General features: G+C 31.2%; 1 protein-coding gene across 4 annotated transcripts in view; it reads left to right on the top strand.

Annotated features, from left to right (window-relative positions):
- LOC145976385 (uncharacterized) overlaps positions 1–16,882 on the top strand; it is a 44,848-nt gene extending 27,966 nt beyond the window's left edge. For 2 of the 4 annotated variants that reach the window (XM_083107460.1, XM_083107442.1), the window contains exon 2: positions 11,182–16,882. In XM_083107460.1, coding sequence (XP_082963586.1) covers positions 11,225–12,595 — 1,371 coding nt within the window. In that variant the 5' untranslated portion in view covers positions 11,182–11,224 and the 3' untranslated portion in view covers positions 12,596–16,882. Of the gene's footprint in view, positions 1–2,512; positions 2,711–11,181 lie in introns of all 4 variants that reach the window. The other 2 variants (XM_083107452.1, XM_083107448.1) reach the window with 2 other exon arrangements.
- Positions 16,883–17,985: the final 1,103 nt, after the last annotated feature.

Below are 17,985 nucleotides of genomic sequence, written 5' to 3'. Positions count from 1 at the left end.
GATTATTAAAGCCTATGCTATTTACGTTTACTATAAGATATCAAAATTAATTTTTAGCTATTTAAAACTAATTAAATAATATACATGATCCCCCTAAAAAAACCTTATAAAAGTAAAAAAATACGCCGAGTACGTAAAAAAATCTTTAAAAAAATCAAAAAATCTAAAAGAGTGATAAAAATAAAATATTTAAAAACCGATATGAGATGTATTTACTAAATGAAAGGATTAACAAATATATATTGTATATATGTATATGTATAATAAAATTTTTTATTTTATTCAAGATATGTAAACGACGGGCCGGGGGGGATATCACCACCTTTTTGTAAAAGTTTATATTATTTCTGCAAAAAATATATATGCATTTTTAAAAATTTTAACTAAGGGCGTAAGTCGCGTATTTTTACGAACTTCATTTTCTAGATATTAGAGTTCACTCCCAAAGGTGGTTCTTGAATATTGTTATAATACATAACGATAAATTAGTCTCCTTGGTAGTCTTATCTAATGGCACAGTTTTTATATTTTTGTAAGACCCCGTGTTTGAAATATTAGATTTTACCTCCAAGAGGTTTTTGAAAATTATTATACGATCAATTAATCTCTCACACGTATACACACACATATATACATATCACATGTATGCACACACATGTACATAAATGGTTTTGTTTCTTAAAGCATTTTTGCACACCAAAGCAAATAATCATATATGCAGTGTGAACGCAGCTTGAGGGACAAAATCGCTTTGAATGTGTGCATGCGAAGATACGTTCATGAGTCTGAACCTTATTATGAAGAAAAATGAAAAATGTCACAATTCTGACATGCGATTATCATTTCTCGGGATTGATTGCACCGATTTTATTCAAACTAGTCGCAATCGAAAGCTTGTATTCACATTATATAATAAAAATGCCGTTAAACTTTCGATTACGGCTTTAGTTTCTGAAATATTTTAATCGAACGTTTGACATAAAATTCCGGATAAGCTACTTGGTAGCACCTCGTCGAGAACAGTGACTCTCAATGCTCGGATTCAGTTTTTTATCAGTTTTTTATGTATTGTACTTGGCGTCGCGACGCTATCGCTTAATATCTCGATTATTATAGAAGCATTCAATTTTGTTGCAATCTAAAAATGATCGTATTCTAAATAATTAATTTCTAGTGCTCTTCATAATTAATTTCTTTATTTCAGTACATTTTTTAAATGATTTTTCCATTAATCGTTTCCTATTTATTAACACGACAATAAAATAAAATTTCCTTTTGCCCTCTTTAATTTAAAATTTTCTCTACTATACAATATGAAAGACCTTTTTATTTGATAAAAAAAAAAGTATATCGTCAATAGTTTCTTAAAAATAATATGTAAGAGAATTAATGAGAAACACTCTATATACAGGGTGACCCATTTTAACTTAGGCAGCCAAATAACTCGAAAAATAAGCAAGATAGAGAAAAATGTTTTAGACAAAAGTTGTATGGTTTCGAGGGGGCCATAAGATGGTATCATTGGTTTGACCTTGAAGAGTCATTTGAAGGTCACGTGAAGGTCACTTCAATTTTTTTAAATGGAACATCCTATATATTTTTGTACATTCTTGTAGCTCATCTCGAGAGCTTTCCAAAACACTATAATTAAGTACATTTTCGTTAAGTACTTTTTGAGTTATGAGGCTTGAAATAATTTCTTAATTTTACATAAACCGTAAAATATCTTGTAAAATATTCATTTTTCGATTACCTTACCTTAATAGTTTTATGTACAAAATAATGAGAGGAATCAATTGGTGTAAAGAAAACACATAGTTGTTTCGAAGAAAAAATATGTAATTTGCAATTAACAATTCCATATTTTTTCTTAAAAACAACTATGTGTTTTCTTTACACCAATTGATTCCTCTCATTATTTTGTACATAAAAGTATTAAGGTAAGATAATCGAAAAATGAATATTTTACAAGATATTTTACGGTTTATGTAAAATTAAGAAATTATTTCAAGCATCATAACTCAAAAAGTACTTAACGGAAAGGTACTTAATTATAGTGTTTTGGAAAGCTCTCGAAATAAGCTACAAGAATGTACAAAAATATATAGGGTATTCCATTTAAAAAAATTGAAGTGACCTTCACGTGACCTTCAAATGACTCTTCAAGGTCAAACCAATGATACCATCTTATGGCCCCCTCGAAACCATACAACTTTTGTCTAAAACATTTTTCTCTATCTTGCTTATTTTTCGAGTTATTTGGCTGCCTAAGTTAAAATGGGTCACCCTGTATATGCATATATAATTTAATAATTTAATAAATGTTAAATATATATATATATATATATATATATATATATATACATACGTAAATATAAATTCATCTAATATTAAATTTCTATTCGAGACATGTAGTTCTCCCCACTATATAAAACGAACGATGATATCCGATAAGATATCTTATAATATCGATATACATGCGGCCCTGAAGAAGCACTTATCGTATACGTAGGTGAATGTCGGCAGAGAAATCATACCAGCAAGGACGATGTAGCGAGAGAAGAACAGGGAGACGGAAAGGATGGGCTGGAGAGAGAGAGAGATACACATACAAACTACGCCCGGCTCATCCCGACTTTCTAGAAATCGAAAACTGGATCGCGCGGCTGCCAACATCTCCGGAGATCTCGAGAAACGTCAATCTCCCCAGGTTAATTCACGTAACAGACGTCAGTCTTCTTGCTGACCGCACGCTCTCTTTTTCTCTCTTTCTCTCTCTTTCTTGCTCTTATTTTCTTCTTCCCGTAACCAGCCGTCATTTTTCACGTGGACATTACTCACTCTCGGTGAAACTACATTTCAGATAGATTTTTCAAACAAATCCAATTAAAGGCGATCGAAGAGCTAGACAAGAATTAATCATTTAACCGACAACATTCTATTTCTCGATTATTTCCGATTGTGCATTATATTTCTCTGTCAAATTTAGCATTTAGATTCTCAGACGAAAATTTTCTTAGAAAAAGGAGAACAAGATTCACGAGATCCATCAATGTTGAATCAATATATTGATTATAGCGATTGATGGTACATTAAAAAGACATTAATATATATAAACATTACTAATAAACATTAATTAATTAATAACATAAACATTAATTAATATTTTAGAGCGTTTATTTCCAAAAAAAACATGTGGAAAATCTAGAATTTTCAAAGATTTCATTTCCATTTGGAAAAATGTTTATCTTACGAGAGCTATTCAGTTTTTTTCAGTATATTCGCAATCTAGCACTTGAAACTTAAGCAGCTATGTGTTTTCTTCGTAAGTGAAAAGCATTAAGAAATATGTATAATAAAAAAATACTTATTTTAAAAAATTTACCAACAAATTTTTTTAAATATTCTCTTTACCTAGAATTATGAACAAATACATATACCTGAAAAATCAAAGAATTTTTTTATAAAATTTGAGTAAATATATCGTGTTAATTTATAATATTCACTTTAACGTAAAATTTAAAACGATAAAGTAGGACTGCACAAAATATCAACACTAGTCTTGAGTTTCGTCTTCTCGAAATTCGAGAAAAAAACAAGACAAAATTTTTAATTACTTATCAAGATAATATCCAAGACTAAAATTGTCAAAATTATTGGACTTGTTAAGAGATTACTGGTTTTTAAAAGAAGCTAAAATATATATATTTGTGAATTAAATAAGGATATAATCACACAATATACACACAATATTATAATCACACATTATTATAGAATTTAAAAAATTTCGTTTAATAAATAAAAGCATTTATATTAACAAATTTAATAACATAATACAATAAACAAAATAAACAATATAAAATTAAAAAAAAATTATTTAGTTACACACAACTACGTACAACACATGTACACGATTCTCTGTTTGAGTAAATGTGAGTTGAGTTTACATTCTGGCATCACTACCTTTTCCTAAGAAAAAATAGCATACAGCATATATACACACACACATATATATATATATATATATACATATAAGTTTGAAAAATAAATGAATGGCATAAATAATAATTATTATCCTAGGTTACGTTCCAAAACGTAAGTAACCGAAGGAAATTTTACTCGATGGCTGATTTGAACCAATCAGAAAGGCTTAAAAGAGTTTCGGAACGGCCATTCGAGTAAAATTTCCTCGGTTACTTACGTTTTGGAACGTAACCCTAAATTGTTATAGTATACTACAAAGTTAAATTAAGTTAAATATTATTTTAAATAATTAGCATTAGATAAAAATTGTTAATGAAATCGTGACAAAACTATACAAGATGAAGAGATTTTTATATATTACAAGATTCACTGAAAATCAAGATAAGATTTAAGTTGAAAATTTTCAATATATTTTTACGAATTGTTTTGTCTTGAATCTTGTGTAATCCTACGATAAAGAGATCCAACGTAACTCCACCGCATATCATCGAATTTCCGTCTTCTCGAATTTGACAGGGCGTCGCCCGAGGATGCGTTCCGCTCGCGAAAGTTTCTCTCCGCACGATAGAGTATTATTACACGAGCGAACGCACAAGGGAAAGTACATGTAAATCGAACTTAATCGACCAGATCTCATACCGGACGACACACACTCTACTGCTATCACTTTCTTCGGGGCCGCGCGAAAACGCGGCGGCATTTTCTGCATTGCGAAAAAATCGACAATCCGCCGTAGTACATACATGTAGGTACATACTTTCGACTTCGTTCGCTGGTTAAGTCGCGCATCAAGGCATCCTTACCACCGGTAAAACGTCCATAATTAACGCTTTTCACTATTATTTAGTTGGACGAAGAGTGGTTTTTTTGCGCGCGAACGTCCGCTCCTTTTATGCGTCGCTGTTCATTTTCCGCCTTGCCTTTCCGCTGACAACACACGTAGCGGAGTTTCTCTTTCGCTGGAGTGGACATAACTGCAGCGAGAAGCCGCTAGGGTTAGTTTCTGGTTCATAACTAGATCGAACGTAAAACAGTATCCACACAAGCAAAGCCGTCGATCAATATCAATCGAAATCTACGAGATTCAGATATGTTTACGGTTCAGTAATAGAGGCCATTAAATTGTTGCATTAGTTGCTTACATCTACAATTTAAGCGATTTTTTAATTCATATATTTATGCGTTTTGACAGAGTTTGATCGGGAATTGGGAATATGTACAAGACTCAGACAGCTCAGTGACGTTTTAAAAAACGTATTAAAAATAAATGTATTGGACGTTTCGTATGTATTTAAAATATCCAAATTAAAGCCTAGACCATCTTTAGGACATTTTATGGATATCCATTGTTACTTCTTTGGACATCCAAAAATGTCCATTTTAAGGATCAAACAGACTAAAATTGGACTTGTTTTGAACATTAAGAGAATTTTATAAATAGGTATAAATAATCCCTACTCGGCATGTAATATTTCTGAAACATTGCTGCAATATTCTATTTGAAATATTTCACACCTTTTAGCAAATTGAAATATTATACCTTTCACATTTATTACAGAAATATTGCACGACCGTTTCTGCAACATTTCAATGTTCGCAAACATTTCAAATGCAATCTTGCTAAAAGATTTCAATAATATTTTGATAATATTACTGAAATATTACTGAAATTTTTATTTTTTTTTGTTTCTGATAGATCTTGGAACTTATAAAAATATAAAAAATTTGATCAATTAGACATTTTTGTGTTTTTCTCGAAATTAAATCTCTATGAGACGTTTATTTAAAGGTCTAACCGTAAAGGTATTAATCGTTTATAATATGTTTGAAAAGTGTCTATTAGTGTTTTTAAATGTTTTTTATTAAGATGTTCTCGATAATCTATATACAATTATCTTACGTATACTCGGTAACAGGAATATTTATATAACACGTAATAAATGAACTATTTTCCATTTATACTCCCGTTATTTATATTCTCGTTTAGTTTCAAATAATCTGTTTAATATTCTGAATCTCAACAAGAAACCCAGTTATTAAACAAATTATTTTAAATTAAGTCAGTTTATCAGAAATTAAACTGATCAAAAAGAAAAAATATACTTTGGATCTTACGTTAGTATCAGTTCTCTACATCCATTTCACTGTAAATCTCTTGTACTGAGGAGTTCTTCCTCTTTTTATATATAGATTTCATTTAAATAGTAATATATCACATTTATAGCAACATCGCACATGCTTAATTATATGTATATATATATAACTTATTATTTATATATTTTAAATAATTTAAATTTTTATTTAAAAAATTTTTATTACTTAATAATTTATATATTACAAAAAATATTTAGAAAATAATTTATATATAATTCTCTTTCGCTCTTTTCTTTTTTTTTGGCAGTTTATATTAATATTTACTACAATACTTATATATAATTTGATAACTCGTGACTTTATATTTTATATTTCATTACATTTTATATTTTTATTAATCTTTTGCACTCGAGCTAATTTTGTTATATGACCTACCAGCAACTCGTCAAGGCATTTTTGTAGTATTTTGTGTACTCATTATGTATCTTTGAACATTTTAAAAATGTTATTAAAAACTTTATTATATCAAATAAAGGAAAATTCTACTTTACTATTATACTCTCAGTATCATAAATAATTTCATTATAATTAGCGAAAAGTAAATATTATATATAATATTATTATTTTTTCATTACAAAATGTATATCGTCGCTAGCGGTGCTTCTGAGGTTGTAGTCCACGATTTGCAATAAAAGTCTCTCTCGCGTTTTTACGTTTAGCTCAATGGCACGTGTCGATTGAAGATAAAATATATTCGCTTTCCCACCATGCGCAGATAGAGACATCAACGCTCGCAAGATGTGCGATTTCAACGCAATTGCGACATTGTCAACCGAGTTACAATAGAGTCTTTAAAACGCATTATTAGTGAAAAACGCTTTACTTTTTTTTTACTTCTCCTTAAATTAAATATATCAAGCTGTTAATGTTTTAAACGAACAAATAGCAGAAACAAATAGGAGCTAAAAATACTTATTATGTTTTTGAAATTTATATGTAAGATATTTTTAATCTTACACAATTCAATTTTATTTCTAATAGTATTTTTACTTTAGAACAATTACATACATGACCCCATACAGCACAGGTAGATCCTGAGTATGTACTCAGTATATCGCAAACGTAGATTGTGTATATCCCACTAATATTCGATATACATATTATGATATTTTGAGAATGTACGGAGGATGTTCCTATGTCTGCCTTAGAAACCTACTCAGTATATACTCAGAATATTTCTTGGTATATTATGAGTATATTTTTAGAATATTTTAAGCATATTTTTACATTAATAAATTATATATGAATATAGAAGATAGTTGGACTATATGTAGAATAAAAAATAGATTCTTCGTGATGTAAAAAATAAATAAAAATGTGAAATTATTTACTTTATAAACAAAACTTCAGACAAAAATGTTATTTCTAATAGATGAATATAAAACGTTTGAAAAACACCTATTAGTGTTTATTAAATGATTCTCCTTGAAATATTGATCTCGATAATCTATGTACTATTATGTAAGTACACTCGGTAATAGATGAAATACCTTAATAAATGCAGTAAATGGATTACTTCTCATTTTAATTTCAAATAATCTGTTTAATATTCTGAATTCCAACAAGGAATCCAGATTATTAGACAAATTACTTTAAATTAAGTCAGTTTATTATAAATTAAACTGACTAAAAAGAAAAAAGAAGAAACTTTGGAATTCATGTTAGTACCAGTCCTTTATGTCCATTTCACCAAAAATTAAGTACGAGTTTAGTGGCGCGCGTAGCGGCAAAATGAAGAAACACATGCAATATTATAGAGTATCCTGAAAATATACGAGAAAGAATATACTAATACGAGATATTCAAAGTATATTCTGAGAATATATGAAAAATAATATACAACAAGAGATGTTATGGGATTATTCTCAGTATATTACATCTGTAACGTATATTTACAGTATGAGTATAGAATATTCGAATGATATCATGTGCTGTGTGGGACAGAAACAACTGAAAATATGGATAGTTATTGTCTTCATAACTTACGAAAAAAATTAGATGTTTTATATATATATATATATATATATATATATATATATATGTGTGTGTGTGTGTGTGTGTGTGTAAATGTAAATAATATAAGAATTATTATAATTCATCAATTAACACATTTTGAAAATTTTCGTATTTTTTGCACATCTCTTTTAATATATTCTCTTTTTTGCTTTATTCTAAATCTTATTTCCTCTCTAAAGTGTTATTCATGTGACACAAGTAGAATGTGTATACTAAAATATAAATTGAATATCGATATCCCTTTGTTATTAATTGTATTGCTATAGATATCGTCATTTCATTATATATCGCGGAAGAATTTACTGAGAACTTTATTCGCTGACAAGAAAATCTCGAATAGAATTAATTGCGCGTATGATGATGATCCATTAATAAAATTCTGTCAATTAGTAGACGCAGAGTTCGAAACACGTGTCGGAACGAAATAGGGAAGCATTTAGAAATGAAGAGATAGAATGTGTGTGTGTGAAAGAAAGAAAGAGAGAGAGAAAGACTCGATTCAATGATCCATAAGATGTGCGATCGCAAAATCTGATAGATATATCTTACATATCCTGGCAGGTGTTTCTACTCTATCTATATTTCTTTTCAAGCCCCGACGTGTTTGACGTCAAGTGGTAAAAATGCGAGCAATAGATTTGCCCGGGAGATCGATTTCCTCGACTTCTAAAATTCTTGTTGTATAGCCTCGGGCCGAAGATACATTTATCACAAACGCGATCGATGGCTTGATTTATCGAGCGTTCCCTCTCTTTGCCTTTCTCTCTTTTTTTTCACCATCTCTCCCTATCTCTCACCGCTTTTTTCATATTACGATCGGTAACGATGATGTCGATAGAGAAAGGAAAAAAAAGAGAGAAAGAGAGATCCTTTCACTAAATGTTTTCAAATCGCATCGTTTTCTAGCGGTCCTATAATGCTTCTCTATTCTTCTCTTGACTCGGCATACATAATCTGATGATCTATCGCAGTAAGAAAGAAAGCTAAGCACATGATAGGTTTTCGATTTATTGAAGCACAAGCGGTGAGGCTCGCTTGTCAACCGGTCGATGTTACGCGATATATATCTCTAATAATCAATTGTGTCTATCTGATGATGCCATAGATTGGTATATTCAATTACTTTTGATCGACAGTTCGAAGATGTCGTAATCGGGCATAACCTTAAAATTTGTTTAACATCATACATCTGTATTGCTTAATATATTTTTCATTTCTTTTTCTTGCTATTGTCGTGTCAACCTTAGGTTTTGTCATTACTAAAAAGTGTATCGGATTTAAATTAATTAAATTTATTATATTTTTAACGTTCAGTATATTATCATATTTAAATATATATGAGACATATAAATAATTTAAATTTTATAGTTTCTACACACACCTTTGGTCAATAATTAGTTATATTAAAGATCCATCATTTGATTGTGGAATTCTAATTTTCCTCTGATATGGCAAAACAGATATAAATTTAGATATCAAAAGTATATTGCAATATGATTAGTAATTAGTACTAAAAAATCATAAATAATAAACAAAAGTACTTTGTATCATTACTAAAAATATACTATATTTTAATATTTCATACATATTGACATCTATATAGATCATCCCTTAATTTTACATGAAAAAATAAATTAAATTATGATAATTTTTTTTATATGATGTTTTATTTTTAACAAGAGTTAAAAAATTGATAATATATTACGCTCTCTCTCTCTCTTTTCTTGAGAATAATAAAACACAATCTTAATATACATTATTGGATCTAACACAATCTTATTATACATTATTGGATTTATCTCGATAATTACATAGGCCTGCGAGGGTCAGTTATAAAAAGCAAAATAGGTAAATCTGATAGATTTTCTGAAAACGAATCTGGCCGCAGAATTTCCCCAGCACGTCAGGTTTCCGTAATTTATAGTTAAATAGTCCAAAAATGGCAATTTCGGCCAATTTCATGAATTTATTATGGAAGAACCGAATTTTTTGAAGTATTTCTGCCAATGGCATCGTATAGTATTAGTCTTCACCTTTCAAGTCTATTTTCGACTGTCACTGCGCGACTTTTTTTCGCTGAAATATACAAGTATAAAGTTATAAGAAAATTTACGTTAAGGAAAATTTACATAGGCATCAATATGACAGATCCACCCCATCTCGAAATTTAAAAAGGCTTACATATGTCAGGTTCGGTTGTCCAAAAAAGTCCTGTAAAAATATGTCTAATACAGTTGTTACGCATTTTGATAAATTTTTCTAAATTTTATACCTTTTTATTGTAATTATGTCCGCCATATTGGATGCGATAACTTTTAATTTCAAAAAATGACAGCCGGCGTTCAAAAATTTATGTTTTCATCCAAATTTTGATTCATGATAAGACAGAGAAATAACACAGTTGAATTGGAATGGCTTATTGGACCACTATGCATGACCAGTCTTATAACTTGTATATCTGAGCGAAAAAAAATCGTGCGACAGCAATCGAAAATGAATTTGAAAGGTGAAGACTAATACTATACGATGCCCCATTGGCAGAAATATTTCAAAAAATTAAATTATCTTATAATAAATTCATGAAATTGATCGAAATAGCCATTTTTTGATTTTTTAACCACAAATTACTCAAAAATCTGACGTGCTGGACAAATTCTATGGCCAGATTCGTTTTCAGCATCAAAAAAATCAGATTCAGCTTTTTGTACTAACCAAACCTCAAATTTCGCAGGCCTGTGTTATTTATATATACATATAATATATAATAATGTATATATATATATATATATATATATATATATATATATATATACATCTACTAGTTATCTTTAAAGGATATGGACCTTATAGACATTTAGATATTTATTAGATATCTATTAGATAATTTTTTCTGTGTGGATATTAGAAAAAAAAGATTATTCATTATCTGTATGAAATAATTTAAGATTAAAAATATAATTTTCCTGAAACTTTGTTAATGCTAATGATAAACGTATAATATTCTACGTGTAATATTTTATATTTTAGATAAGCGAGGAGCGGGACAAGATCGAGTGACAGAGGCAGTGTGATGAGCGGATATTTCGGTAGTACCACTCTGCCCCCGACGTTGTTGCACGACCCGAAGTATCCTCCAGCCATGCGGGAGAAGGATTCGAGTCCGAGAAAAATGCCGGGCCACATAAGCCCAAAGCAAGCTAGCATTTATCCCCTGAGCGTCCGCGTGCCGGACGTCGAGGAATTGCCATACGACCTCAGTCACGGTCACGGACGTAGCCTGTCGAGCCCGACGAATCAGCAACCACATATGAGTCCCGCGGCCAGACCACCTCAGCCTCATCACCAGGACGATCTCGATTGCGAGCCGCTCGATCTCCGCGTCGATCATAAAAAGGAACGGCTAAGGGACGAGAATCAGAACGAAATCGAGGTGTTAAATCAGAACAGTCCGGGCGGCAGTTTGCCCTACCATACAGTGCTCTTTCCCCAGCATCATGCGGTACACCCGCTAGTCCTAGAGGCCATGTACAGATCACATCATCATGGCTCGCAGGTGCCTGATCTGCCAAAGATCCAAGTTAGAACGCTGCCTACGATGGTACCTCTGCCATCCAATAGATTTTCGTCGTCCACTACCTCTTCCCCTTCCTCCTCACAACTGACAGCAAGAGCCGTCAGTCCAGTCAGCAGTCAACATCAGCAACAGCATCAACAGCAGAGCCATACTACGCAGCAACAACAGCAGCAGTATCATCAACAACAACAACAGCAGCAGCAGCAGCCGCAACAACAGAATTCGAGTTTGTCACCCTATTCGATCAGTATGCAAGCCGGTCTCAAGCCTAAGGACAGATACTCATGCAAATTCTGCGGCAAAGTATTCCCGAGATCGGCGAATTTAACAAGACACTTGAGAACGCATACCGGTGAACAGCCGTACAAGTGCAAGTACTGCGAGAGGAGTTTTAGTATCTCGAGTAATCTCCAGCGTCACGTCAGGAACATCCACAACAAGGAGAAACCCTTTAAGTGTCCACTCTGTGAGAGATGCTTCGGTCAGCAGACTAACCTGGATCGGCATCTGAAGAAGCACGATGCGGACGGGCCTACGATACTGGACGAGGTCAGATCGAGGTATCACAGCCAACTTCCCAGGACCGATGATTCCTATTTCGAAGAGATCCGCAGTTTCATGGGAAAGATCACCTCACAACGACAGGCCATACCATATTTTCCCGGTCTGTTGGGCCACGCTACCGACGATTTCAGAAACGACAAGCAACAACTTCAGCTGGAGGAAAAGCGAGGCGATTCGTCGTACTTTAGCGATCGGGACAATCTTAGTTCAAGATCAAGCAGTACGGCCAGTAGGCCAGAGAGCATCCAAGAGGAACAGAGAGATACAAATTCGCCGCCACTCTCGCCCGGCAATAACACCTGAGTCTGAATATGCGACTATGATAATCCGGTTATCAACTAGTTCTGTTAAGAGAGTTTTCATTGATTGTGGTTGAAATTCAAGAACAAAAGAGAATTTGAACCGTCAGAATAAGAGCGAAAATCTTGGAGAGATGATACTTTCAATCATGCGAGATTCGCTTTTACTAAAAATTGTACCGCTCTCGCGAAACGGACTTTAGATTAATTCAAAACTATGATACACGAAATAAATCTTCATAAAAATTCTTGCAAGCCGAGAGATATGAAGATGGAATTTAAAGATAAACAAAAGTGATTTATTCGTGAAGGTAAATCTTGAAAAATCGGCGATGAATCTATGGCTGACAAAGATAAGCGATATCAATATTTTGGATCAATATTTTCTATAACAAATTTTGATAATTATGAATTTTAAAATATACATTATTTTTGCCGAACATTACAACTGAAAAATTTGAACATAGATTCACTGGTAAGAGGAGAATTAAAATGTGGTGCCTTAAAGAAACATGTGCCTAACTTGTAGGACACGATCCTAAAGAATATAATTCAACCGGATCGAAATATAAAAAGCCTTAATATAATAAAGTTAGATAAATGAATAACTAAAATTATGCTAAATAATATCGTACTATAAGTAATTTTAGACTTAAAACGTGCTTAACTTAAGGTATGTTTGAGCGAGCCAGAAAGTCATAAAGAGTTTGGCGAAATCGACGGCATAATCCTTAGCAGAGCAGTTTGCAGAGATGATAAAGATGAAGAAAATATCTTATATATTCCAAATTGCTAATTAGAAGGAAAAAAGTATGAATATATTTTAAATTCATAAGAAATTTCATCTTAAAAATTATATTTATATCTTGACATTTTTATATACATTTGAAGATACATAAACAAGAATGACCTATTCATGAAAGTAAATTTTACTTGAAAAATGGCGATAAATTTTTGACTCATAATGATAAGCGATATCAGTTGAATCAATTTTTTTATTATTCATTTTTAAAAATCACAAATTTTAAAATATGCATTTTTTGCCAAATATTACAACTAAAGAATTTGAATGTAGATTTACAATCTGCTAAGAAGAATTATGTGAATACTTGTGTTACATAAAATTTTATGTTTTCTAAACAAGAAATTACATTTGATATCAGACATTACTATGTAAATTATTTTCTCGTTCGAAATTTTGTATATTCATATTTCTTCTTCTATATTTCTTAAGCTCGATATTAATTGTAAGAAGCATTTTGTTTCTCGCTTCGTAATTTTGCTGAATCACTCCAATGGAATGAAATGTTTAAGATACACTTGTAACAATCTCTCTTTCTTCTTCTTCTCTCTCTCTCTCTCTCTCTCTCTCTCTATTTATTTAGCAAGAATCATATACGAATTAATTACTATTTTACACAAATCGCCGTGATATTATCTTATTATTAATCTTGTATTGATATGGAAAGCGAAAATGTAAATTACATCACCTTACGATCAGTATTATTCGCAAATGGTAATTCCGAAGGGAAAAAACAACATTGTTCTTAATCTACGTTAAACCACGCCCGTTAAATTACGATGGCATAATGCATGACTAATTTGCAAAGAAGAAAGGATAGCGCAGAAAAAAGCACCGGCGCTGTAATTAAGGCCGTTTGCAATCCTTTCGATCGTCCCTACATTTTTCCACCTTTTACAATGCATTCCTCTCGCGCGATGAGATTCTGTAGCTTTGATGCCGACATAAGTCCGTTTTCGAGTGCTTTGTACACGATGATTTTATCGTCCGAAATAAATCAGTGTATGCGGATTTATATAATAAATAATATAGTAATTTTTCACATACACACACACAAGTTAACACACATACAATAAATACGAGAGATTTTACAATAGCGATAAAAATAATTTGAGAACAGACTGCTTATAAGCATATTATTAATTATTAATTGTTTAAATTTTATTTAGATTCAATGTCCTTAAAAAAGTTCTTTTTTCATAAAGAAAGGAAAATTAAAGTTGGGTTAGAAAATTAAAATTAAGTTATTCAAAAACACTTTTAAGGTATCCGTCATATTAATGTTGAAAACAATATTTTTAAAAAAAGTGTTTTTTTTTTCAAGTTTTTCAGACTTATTTCAGACCACATTCTACTTAACATTCGTCTTACAACTCCGTCAATTTTGCGAATTTTCCATTAAAATTTGAAAAAAACATTTTCTAAATAATATACTTTTAGAAAAATATAAAAAAAAGAAAAATCGATTTATTTGTCATTCTAAAATAGACTGGAATTTTAAATATTTACATTTTACTTTAAGGATTCAAATCCACAAAAAATGCAACCTCTTATGAAATGCCCGAGGTTTAACATTGATATTAAAAATTGATACTAGAAAAGTTTTAGATTGTAAAAGGCATCGTTCGATTTTACAACCTGAAAGTAAATTTCAGTACTCAAGCAATTTTCTTTCGAAATGTAATTCGCGAATCGCAAATTGTTCCGATAATTTTGCGGAGAAGTCCGACAATAAAATAATATTTAAAAATTAAATAGGCGAATCTTGCCGATCAATTTATCGCGAGGTATACAGAAAATAGAATTGTTTGGAATAACATGAAAAATTCATTGCACTCTGCGCATCTCGGACTATTAAGTTTCCAATCGGGGAAGCAATGACGAGGAAACAGTTGAGTTTCTTCGACTTGTGTTGCAATATTTTGAATTGAATCTTTGAACTGATTGACGTTTTCAAAAATATCGATAAACTATCCATAAACGCATATATTATATGTTTATTTAAATGTGCATTTTCAATTAAACAAAATGATATTATTAAAATTTATTAAATTACACAAGCTCAAAATAATTACATTTTTCGATAAAAATTCGTTTCTTAAAAAATAATCGCAAAATATCAGTATTCTGATAAAAATGAAAGATAATTATTTTATTCCGTCTCTCGAAATAAAATTATATCGAAAGGAGAAGTCGCGATATTACATTTCTTACGATATGTAATTATTCATCTGAAATATACCCAGAGAAGGAAAGGAATTAATTACTGTTAAATAACAATTTCCCGCGAGATCTAAATCGCAGACTTAACAGATCCTATGATACTTGAGATCGTAATCAGTGTTCTCCTTCTGCATTGCGGACTTATGCGATATTTTGAATTAATTCTGTTGCTCGGAAATTAAAATAAAAATGCGAGATTTATCGATATTAGTTTTCGCGTTATTCGCGCACGCGTTTTCCTCACATTGCATATTAATCCTGCAAGAAAATTACTTGAGAGAATATATATCAGGCGCGTAATATCCGATCGCAGTTCTCTAGGATCGCATTCTTTTTTACTCGCGTTTACTTAGCGGAATATACAGTAGACGGCGATCTGCTCTGTTCGATGGAATTCTGTTTCCAGACAACCTATGTCCGGAAATGATATCCGAACAAAAACTACACAGCGAATAATATCACTCCAACGAACGATGCGAAATCTCACGATAGATTTCCCATCGAACCCCATTCGCGGCGAAGAAAGGTGCCTCGATCGAAACTGAGAATCCGTAGCGTGGAAAAGTCGCGTGTTTCCTGCCGATGATGCTCGGCAAGAAGAAGAGGTGAATATAAACGAGCGAAGTGCCTGGTGAACGGGCAATCCCCATGCGGATGATGATATATCCCTTCTCATCGTTTCCTGCGGGCAATCGTTGAAGACCATAAGTTAACACGAAACGATGTAATCGTCTTCCGCTCTTTAGTTTAGACGCAAATTTATCGGCACTTTCTAGCAAAGCGCACGTTCCACCATCACAGGTGCAAATTCCCTTGAAGGGACCTATTGACACCCTAAGATTAATCCGAACAATTCTCGACTCATAGTAGCGAGAGTGTAATGTAAGAGTCAAGGGCGCATAAGAAGAAGGAATAAGGAAAGTTAAAGGAATGATTATCTATCTTGCGTGTGCGAAAAAATCGTGGCAAGAGCCTCGTATGAATGAAAATCCCGGAATCTTATATGTTAAGATCTTATGTTTGAGGAAATGTTCCCGCATATCTAAAGTATTATAGGGAGAATTGTATAAGATCTCTCGTATGCGCAGATATACTTTAGAATACACACACACACACACATATTATGCATACATAATACTTGTACATAAGTATATACATACATAAACATATACGAGGATTTTGTCATGAAGAATTGATACAGGCATATGCACAAGATAAATTATAGTGTTATATTAAATTAAAAGACTCGTGGCAAAAGATGTAAAAAAAACCATTTTCTTTTAACTTGTCTAGAAACAATATTGAAAAAAAACATGTTTTTCTTTAGCGAAAAAAAAACAAATTTAGTCTTTTTTTCATTATATTGTTTTTTCTTATATTTCTTCGTTTTAGTACGGAATAATAAAATATAAAAACTAAAATTTTTATATTTTTATATATTTTTAATTTATCTTTTTTGAAAATAATTTTAATAAATTGATAAGAATTGAATTAATGAGATTTTTGCTTATATGTAATTGTAAAAAATTTTAATATTATATAATAAATATTATATAGTGTCATATAATTTTAAAATTTTATGATTTTAAAATAGATGAATTTATGTAAAATTTTAAAATGTATATTTTTATATTCTCAATTCTTAGTTAGTTGTGACAAATATATGCAAATCAAATAGAAATTGTTTGTCCAATAATAACATTAAAAAATTTTTGTGAATTTTTAAGAATTCAAAATTTAGATAAATTTAAAACATCTTTATCTTATTTAAGAAAAGAAATACACACACATACACACATGTATACATATAAAATCTTATCTTTATTTAGACGATTTCGAAATTATCTAAGCAGAACATACTGCTTACGACAATTTCCGATAGAGATTGCGCATCATGAATGTTCTGTCGTATACATTCCGATTATTAAATTCATAGAGTAGCATATTTAGAGTTGCAGAGATTATACTTTCGCCGCTAAAATAAACTCGCGACACGCAATATTACTATCACAAGCGCTCGATTTTCTTGGAATTCTCTATGAAACGCGGATGAAAATCCTGAGCGAGTTTTTAAAAACGAACTAATTGCTTTTCTCAGTTTCGATCCGGCTTCGGACGCAAGTTTATCGCGATTTCTAGATAAAACATCATCGAAGTAGAAAACAAACAGCGCAAGACAGCTTCGTGATGACAAGTGTATCCTGAGCGAATTTAATTAATTATAAGTCTACGTATCCATTGATCCAGAAAATGTTATTATCATAGAGATAAAAAAATTGATATAGATGATGTGGAAGTTTTCTATATTGTCCATATAGAAAAATTTATAATTTTAAGGGAATTCTCCTGTCAATGAAGTTTAAAAAAAA

This window comes from Camponotus vicinus, unplaced genomic scaffold (assembly GCF_025532165.1).
Source record: "Camponotus vicinus isolate PSW18456_S1 unplaced genomic scaffold, iyCamVici1.0 SCAF_1, whole genome shotgun sequence".
NCBI classification, from domain to species: domain Eukaryota; kingdom Metazoa; phylum Arthropoda; class Insecta; order Hymenoptera; family Formicidae; genus Camponotus; species Camponotus vicinus.
Note: the sequence above shows the minus strand (reverse complement) of the source record. Positions and strands in the feature narration are given on the sequence as shown.